General features: G+C 47.1%; 1 protein-coding gene across 1 annotated transcript; it reads left to right on the top strand.

The window, feature by feature from the left end:
* The first annotated feature begins 7,667 nt into the window (after nucleotides 1-7,667).
* On the top strand, nucleotides 7,668-8,810 carry LOC119325684 (CASP-like protein 2D1). Its single transcript, XM_037599399.1, has 3 exons — nucleotides 7,668-7,918; nucleotides 8,117-8,228; nucleotides 8,349-8,810. Exons 1-3 carry the CDS (start codon nucleotides 7,749-7,751, stop codon nucleotides 8,637-8,639), a joined length of 573 nt encoding a protein of 190 aa, XP_037455296.1. The 5' UTR covers nucleotides 7,668-7,748; the 3' UTR covers nucleotides 8,640-8,810.
* Nucleotides 8,811-9,304: the final 494 nt, after the last annotated feature.

The following is a 9,304-nucleotide window of genomic DNA, read 5'->3' as shown; positions in this document are numbered from 1 at the left end:
GTTGTTCGGTTGTTTGTAGTTAGCATATGTCCAGTTTCAATAGCCATCTTTGGTTGTTCGTAGTATGCCTTTTTTATTTCAGCTATTAACAGCGTGATGTTCTATATGTGCTAGTATGAACTGTGCAGTTCAATTTCATCAATACCAAATTTAACAATATCTCTATGAATGACTATATTTGGTTGCTGTTAAGCATGTTGTACTCCCTCTGAATCTTTTAGTTCGCATATAAGATTTGTCTAAAGTTAGGCCTCTTAAAGTTTTAACAATTTTATAGAACAAAATACCAACATTCACAATATGAATAAATATACATGTGTCATGACTTAAATTTTCATATTGTTTAACTTTAGCATGCTAGGTGTTGATATTTTTTCATATAAATAGGGTCAAACTTTACGAAGTTTGACTTCAGACAATTCTTATATACAGAGTAAAAAGGACAGGAGGGAGTATTGAACACGTGTTTCCATTTGATTTAACAATGGCACTGTGTGGATACTCTAACTTAGCTGGAGGTTAGAGTTAGTTTCTAGCTCATGACAGTTAAAAGGGAGAGAGATTGGTAGAATAGTTGATTATATTGCTTGAGCGTCGTGGGCATATATATAGGAGTACATGGTCATCTTGGAGGACACGTCAAGGTAGAATAAATCCTACGCTATCCTACGTTTCCTAAATAACAACAATACTCAACAATGACTAACCCTGAACTAACTCTAGCCAAGGAGGTGTTTGGATGACAGTGTTAGACTGACAATAAATGCACTAGGAGAACTAGCCCCAATCAACACCTCTTGGATGGGATAGTTGTTTTGGGTTGGTTTGACGCAACTAGCTCAAACTAGTCCTCATGTTTGGATACTTTAGGGCTATTTGAGCCCAAACTAGCTCAAACAAACTCTATCCCATGGATCCAAACAGGGCCAGTAACTAGTGTACTTAGACCTGCAGAATACAAGTTTGAATGACTACGTTTGCTTGTTTTTAAATATTAGGCATGTTGTTAATAACACACCTTTCCACTTCTTGTTTTCAAATATTAGGTTTTTAACAATTTGGTCCTGCACATGTAGTTCCTGCTGTCAGAGGTTTTAACCCACTGTTTGACCCTTTTTGCATATGTGGAAATAGTTGTCCATTAATATCAGTCAAGTCAAGAGACTCAGAAAGATTGTTACGATAAAGAAATTAGCGACAAAAGACAACAAGATCTTTGTCCGCACAATGAAGAAGACATCAGTTCACTACAGGATGGTACTAATTGTTATACGTTGTCTTTTTAATTCCTTTGCACCATTTCAAATCTGGAGAAGATATTTATGCATATCCTTGTTTTCAGGCCTTTCCAAAGCAGTTTACCGATGATTACCTCTCAAACTACATGTATGGTCAGGAGGTGAGGAAGGTTTTCATACAACACCCACGGTTTAATATTGAAGTGTTCCTGAAGAAGACGAAGGATGGATGGTCAGTCATCCATTTGGCACTGGCCTAAAAGTTGTAAAGACCTTCAACATCAATGAAGGCTCAATATTCGCCTTCCGCTTCAGTAGTTTTCCACATGAGATTCATCTGTCTATGTTCCGTCTATGATGCTAATTTTGAAAGGTTGTAGATGTTGCATGTGAAACTTGGTGCTGGTGCAGTTGTGTAATGGGGTAGCTGAATGCTGAAGCTATATGATGTTTCACTCTGATGTATTTCAATTATGAAATCCTGCTTCCTTAATATGGAAATGAAATATAGAGTGTGCTTAATATGAAATGTCAATTAGATTAACAAATGGATTATTAATAATAGGGAAATTAGCCTGCTAATGGCCAATTAGCCTGTTAATTGGGTTTTTCTATTGCAAACAGTTATTGAGAAAACACCGTGGGCGATGACCTCAGGAAACGCACACAATTTGTAGGAATAAACCGTGTTGGATCAATGAACAATCACACACAACATCCTCTTGAAAACTGTTTTCGTTATGCCACCTTGCGCAAACGTTTACCACATAAAAATTATGTGTGATGCATAGCCTTTGCCACATAGTTTCTTCTATGCACCATGTGTGATGCATTCAATAATGCAAATGATAAAATTGTTAATATCGTGTACAATGGCAACACTATCACAAACGATTTAACGGGGAAAATTGTGTGTGATGTACCTGTGAACGGAAACGTTTTCCTTGGAGCGACTGTGTGGGCCGTATATACGAATGGAAACGTTTAGCGGGGACTAACTGTGTGGGATGTACTTATGACCGAAAATGATTTCGCCTGTATAATTGTATTTTTTAGCACTACTATACGTATAACTGTATTTGATCGCTCGCCGGTCGCACACAACCTCATTTTACTAAGCATGTGTGCCAGGAGGCATATCCCCGATGGTTTTTGGGTCATGGGGGAAGGACCCCACCTATCGCAGTCACTCACTAGGTGATGGTTCAAAACTCCGTCGCGGAAAGGGGTTAAAAACCGTCTGTATAGATGTCATGCATCAGGATACATTTGTTTGCCTTATATTTATTGTTTCTTCCCCCTCTTTTCTCGATAGGCCCTGAGACCGACGCTGCTCCCGGATACGACTACACACGTGACGTCTAGCCACTTTCAGCAGAGCTTCCAGGCAAGCAAAACCCCCTTGATCATTCCTACATCGTCCATTCCTTCTCTCATGCTTGCATTAGATTTTGCTATGTTGTTCGTCTATTGATATTCTGATGCATAGCCTGCTTTTGTAACCTGCTGTTGTTACCTTACCCATTATCCTATATGCTTAGTATAGGTTGAGTAGTGATCCATCAGTGACCTCTCACCTTGTTCCTGTTGCCCCCGCTATATTACAAGATGACTCGATCAACATGATCGATGTGCAGAGACCGACACATCACCGCACATGCCCTTAGTTGTACGACTCTGCAGAACTACTATCGAGTGTCGAGGGTGATACCTCGTAACGCACTCTTGATGATATCTCTGTAGTGTAGCTAATCGGTCGTGGATTACAGAGGGTGATTCCTCCTTCACCACACTCGATAACGACTCTATCGTGCAACACCTCAAGTGTGATCCCTTCGAGGGTGATTCCACCAAGGTCACCATGATGGTTATGTCAAGTGGGAATCCTTCGAGGGTCATCCCATGGATTTTCCCCTTGATGTTATGGACACACGTTTATCCTGACTTTACCTCAGAACCTTCTCGAAGTTGGGTCAGCCCCGAGGGGTACCGCGAGAGATGTGAAGTCGGGTTGACCGTGAGGATACCTGCGAGATAATTACGCGGCACGAACGAACATTCTTGGCCCTTGCCATAAGTCCACTAGACGGGGTGACGGGACCATAGATCATGGATCATTGATCGTCTCTATGCGCTCCCAAGACACTAACGGGATTGGATATGTGATCCGAGTAGTCCTCTGGCCTTTTAGCACTAACCACCACGTGGGAATAAGTATAGGCACTCGGCGTCGTATGACTTTTCCGAAAGCTCTTAGATATCAGTAGTTTAGCGGCGTGCCCAATTGGGCGGTAACCACATGTGCTTGTATTAGGGGGTGGATCTACTCCAGGCCACGTTCGCAACATGCAGGATTGTAAAGGACGATTGGCCCATGACCCCTTAGCATTAAGATGTAGACCGGCGTGTTGGCCTCTCTGTTGAGCCTAGGTAGGACTACAGTGTGTCGATCAGCCGAGGCCGGGCATGACCAAGAAAAGTGTGTTCGGCCGGAGTTAATCGAGCATTTTGGGTAAGTTGGTGCACCCCTGCAGGGAAGCATATCTATTCGAATAGCCGTGTCCACGGTAGCGAATGCTCGGAGTTGTATCCCGGTCTATTACAACTAGAACTGGACACTGGAGACACTAAATTGGATATGATGGCTTTGGGGTTGCTTTCTCGCAGGGAGTCGAGGAAGGATCTCTCGACATTACTACAACATACTTATTACTTATGTTATGCTAATCTGCACTCTTCTAATGATGCAAGATGCTGCAAGATGCTAGTCTTCGATAGGCTAGGCCTTCCCTCTATTCTGGCATTTCTGCAGTATAGTCCAAAGATATTGCCTCGTTCCTTTGAAACCGATGCATACTTAGCATAGATCTAATGTAAGTCTTGCGAGTACTTTGGATGAGTACTCATGGTTGCTTTGCTACCTCTTTTCCCCTCTACCCGATTGCTGCGATCAGATGATGGAGCCCAGGAGCCAGCTGATCCCGCTGACAACTACTACTACCCCGTCAGAGCCTACTACTACGTGGAGACTGCCGATGACTAGGAGTAGTTAGGCGTCTCCCAGGCAGGAGGCCCGCGCCTTTTCGATCCATTTATCCTTGTTATGCTAGCCTTCTTAAGGCCTTGTTTATTTTATGTTTGTACTCAGATATTGTTGCTTCCGCTGACTCTTGTGTATTCAAGCTTATGTATTCGAGCCCTCGAGGCCCCTGGCTTGTAATATAAAGCTTGTATCATTTTAATTTGTGTCTAGAATTGTGTTGTGATATCTTCCATGAGTCTCTGATCTTCATCGTGCATAGTTGCGTGTATGATTAGTGCACGGTTAAGTTGGGGCGTCACAAAGGCCCTTAGCCCGTGCTATCAGGGGCTATCGACATATAAAAAAGAATATTTAGCTATAATCATCGAAGTGGATTAGTGGCATCCATACCTCCAACACGATGAGTTCATGATACGCCACCGACCAGCACAACCTAATGCACTTGACAGAGCAACGCCTTACCACACCCTCGCAACAATGGGCGTTTACCAAACTGCTTGGCCTCCGGTACACCATCCGCTACAAGAAATGCATCAAGAACATGACGACAGATGCCTTGTCATGAGCCAACCCGTCCGAGACAATGTACACAGTCAGTTCTTGTCAGCCGGCGTTGTTGGAGGATGTGCTCGCTAGCTACAACAACAACCCCCATGCACAACACCTCCTGGAGCAATTGGACATCCATGACAATCCCAAGGGAATATTCAAGCTACAGAACAACTTCCTACGTTTCCGTGACCGCATCTGGCTAGCAGATCCATGGTGACGCGGCAACACATCATATTTGTCCTTCCATAACAACCCGATGGGCGGCCATTTTGGCTTCCTGGTGACATACTGATGCATTCGTCGGCTTTTTGCCTGGCCTAAGATGAAGTCTCACGTACAACAATACGTGCGTTGTTGCCAAGTATCTCAGTAAGCCAAGCCTGACTGCACCGCTTCCCCCAGCCTCTTGTTTCCTTAGGAATCCTGGGACTCATCGCCATGGATTTTGTGGATGGTATCCCTCAGTCTGGTCATTACAACTGCCTCTTGGTTGTGGTTGACAAAAGGATTTGGTCACACATTTTTTGCCCCTAGCAAATCGTTACACTGCCTCCAGAGTTGCAATTATCTACATGCAGCAACTGTACAAGCTCCATGGGTTCCCCGAGGCTATTGTATCTAACCGTGACCCTGTGTTCATGAGCCATTTTTGGCAAGAGCTGTTAAGTATGCAGACATGGAGCTCTGCATGAGCACGACACACCAACCTGAGACTGACGGGAAAACGGAGCGGGTGAACCAGTGAATCAAAACATACCTCCGTTGCTTCGTCCAAGCATGCCCAAGATGCTGGAGTTTCTGGGTGCCCTTGGCCCATTTCTGGTACAACTCTCACAGCACTCCGCCATCGATATGACACCCTTCAAGGCCATGTTTAGGCGCGAACCAAGGCACTGGGGGATCACTTCGACCACGCCATCCTCGGTACCGGCACTTCAAGCTTGGCTTGAGGAGAGAGCCTTCATGCATAATCTAATTCAGCAACAACTACACCACACGCGCCAAATCATGCAAGACCAAGCCAACAAGAAGTGCTCCTTCAGACAATTCCAAGTAAACAATGAAGTATTTCTCAAGCTGCAGCCATACGTGCAATCGTGTGTTGCCCCCTGCGCCAACCACAAGAGCTCAGCTACAAGTTCTTTGGTCCATTTCCCATCATCGCAAGGTCAATGTTGTTGCTTACGAGCTCAAGCTTCTGCCCCAAGCGACGGTCCACCCAATCTTCCACGTCTACTAGCTCCGGCACGCTCTACATCCAGGCACATGCATCTCTAACATGCTAAGCTCCAGCTCAGGCGACCTAGCTGTCCCGATCAAGGTGCTTCAATCCAAGTGGCGCAAGAAGAACGGAGCAGTACTGGAACAACTGCAAGTTTAGTGGGCGCCCGGCGCGGCGATCGACACCACCTGGGAGGACAAGTTGGTGCTCCAGGCAAGGTTCCTACACGCGGAGGCTCGAGGCACACCTCTTCCCAAGGAGGAGGGGATGTTAGAGACCCTGACACCTCTACCCCACCTGCCAGCAAGCCCATAGCGCGGCCTAGCCGCGCCCGACACAACAACCCGTGCTTCTGTGGCCCAGAGTGGGTCAACCAGCCCAACCCAGCCGCGCGAGTACTTAAGCTGGTGACGCGAGCTGGCTAGGGCATCGAGTGGATCACCGAACGAACGAAGGTGGCAACTACCAGTTTACTTTTCCCTTTCTGCCTTCTCAAGAACGTCGCTGATTTGCATGTAATCCCTCTGTAATCGCTACTAGTTCGAGTGAAATAGATCGACTGAGTGAGTGCCTAACATCAGAGCTGGTTATAACTCTGTATATTGATATCTGTAACCTATTGATATCAAGTGAAGTATTAACTTGGGTGTTTTAAAGGAGTGGGGCATGCATATGCAGCAAAACTTGCTTTTCGCAAATGCTTAGAGATAGTATAAGAACCTCTCTTTTGTAGTGGGTCATGCACTTAAAATCTATTCTATCACCTTCACGGGCTATTTGCGTGTAATTCAAAGTATTCATTGCCTTGTCCCTGGCTACTAACTCAGTTAGGCATGGAAGACCAGGAGTTTGAAGAAAAGTTTTCGACGACATCCCCAATCAGTTTGCTTGCACGGTTAACGAAAGTGACATAGGTTCAAGTTATCTTGGAAGTTGATTTCCGCTGCTTGTGTTTCTTTGAAGACTAACTCCGAGGCTATATTTATTTAGGCAAGACTTGACTTTGTTGGTAAAATGTTACGTAATGGATGTAAACTTTTGATTATTATAGTTCGTTGTACGCGATGCACACTGATTATGAGGTCACTGTTGCATTTAAAATCGATGGCCTTCGTCGGTGTCTAGCGCGAGCCCAAAAAAAACCTGATTTCAGCGTTTCTTAGCTTTCCTCTGGATCCCGTTTCACACACCGCGGGTGGCGTTCCTTTTGCGCGGGTGCGGCCGCCGGGGTCACCACGACCCCGCGGGGCGAGCACGCGTGCGCTCGGTGCCTGACGCCGCGTGTAATCCGTAGTGGAGGAGGCCAGACTACCAACGTCAGCATGTGTGATCCGTCCCCACGACAGCTATGGCGTCGCACCATGGTTACCGGAGAAAAAGGGCAATCTTTTCCCTAATGGTGAGAGACGGCTACCAACCGCTCTCAAACGGCTCGACACTCATCGGCGGCGCCACGTAATGGTGGATGGACGGCCGAGGCCGTGTTGCCCCAACCCCACCACCCGTTCCTGCAGCTCCACGCACGCCACATTCTGTGGGCCAGCTCTACTGCTCGAGCACTCACGTGAGGGGGCTATGTATAGCACTGGCCCGTGTACTCTCCTATTTGGACACCAGTGCTCGTCTCAGAGTCTTCCTCGACCCGGACCTCTCTGTTCACCGCACACGATTAGCAGGGGCAGCGGCGAGGAAGATGACGACGACGACGACGACGACAAGGAAGAGACCCTTGACGGTCCCTGAGATGGCGCTGAGGGTGTGCGTGATCCCCCTCGCCTTGGCCTCCCTGTGGGAGATGGCCACCAACAAGCAAGCCGATGACACCTACGGGGAGATCAGCTTCTCCAACCTCTCCGGCTTCAAGTCAGCCTGCATAACCTTGTCCCCTTTTTTGTTTCTGAATCCTGCTCCTGTTATGCGCAATTTCCTTGTTTAATTTCCTAAGCCATATATAACTTCGGATGTGCTCTAAACAAACAAGTGTGTCAAGTCGCACCAAGACCAGTTATCGCCAATGGATTAGGCTATTGATTACTTAGGCTAATTTTTGCTTTCTCCCAGGTATTTAGTTTTCATTAACGCTGTCACTGCCGCCTATTCCGTGGTCTCCATCCTGATGTCATCCTTCAAGTCCCTCGCTCGCTACGATTGGCTCATTTTCCTCCTGGATCAGGTCCGATCATCACCATCTCCTTTCTCTTTTGCCCTTCTACATTCATCTTCACTCCGCGCGTAAAAACTACTAGTACTACAGTGCTAAGTTGCTAACGAAAGCTTGGCCTCGCGCGCGCAGGCGGCGGCGTACCTGCTGGTGACATCGTGCTCGGCGGCGGCGGAGCTGGTGTACCTGGCAAGGGAGGGCGACCGGGAGGTGTCGTGGGGCGAGGTGTGCTCCTACTTCGGTTGGTTCTGCGGCAGGGCCACCGTGTCCGTGGCGCTGCAGGCCGCCGCGCTGCTCTGCTTCGTCGCGCTCTCCCTCGTCTCCGCCTTCCGGGTCTTCCGCGAGTTCGACGCCCCTGGTGCTCATGTTGATTGCTCGGGGGACTCTGACTCCAAGCAGGCGCAAGAGCAAGGACGAAGGTAGAGGATGATCCATGATGAACAATCGCTGATATTTGGACCATCGTTCGTTTATGTGTCAATGGTTGGCGATGGCGATGCGTCCTTGGTTTTCTTTACGAATGCTGTTTTCGGGAGGAGAAATGTTGTGAAATAAACTATATTGTTGTTAGAAAAAAGTTGAGGTTGTGTGCCACACACTTGATTGATCATGTGCAAGTGCACGTATACAGATACAAGGGTACCTCGGCTTGTCTCCCAAGCAATACACTATACAGAGGAGAAAGGAAGCGTGTGAGAACACATAACCCTAATCTATGCGGACATACGCGTTCAACACCCCCATCCCACTCCGGCGTAGTCGAAACGTTGCCGGTGACGCAGAAACTGGACCAAAATTCCGCGAAGGTGGATGTCGGAAGTCTCTTAGTCATGACATCGGCGAACTGTTGAGCGGTAGGAACATGCACAATTCGTATCCGGCCAAGCGTGACCTGTTCATGAACGAAGTGAATATTGAACTCGGTGTGCTTCGTCTGGCGATGATGAATAGGGTTAACGAAGACGTTTTCGCAGTAAACGACCATGGCCTTATGGACATCGCAAAGCAACTCGTGAAGGAGTTGCTAAAGCCAATAGCACTCGGCAACAACGTTGGCCACTACCCGGTATTCTGCCTCAGCACTCGAG

The sequence above is a fragment of the Triticum dicoccoides genome, chromosome 6B, assembly GCF_002162155.2.
Source record: "Triticum dicoccoides isolate Atlit2015 ecotype Zavitan chromosome 6B, WEW_v2.0, whole genome shotgun sequence".
Taxonomy (NCBI): Eukaryota; Viridiplantae; Streptophyta; class Magnoliopsida; order Poales; family Poaceae; genus Triticum; species Triticum dicoccoides.
This window is presented reverse-complemented; position numbering and strand designations above follow the sequence as displayed.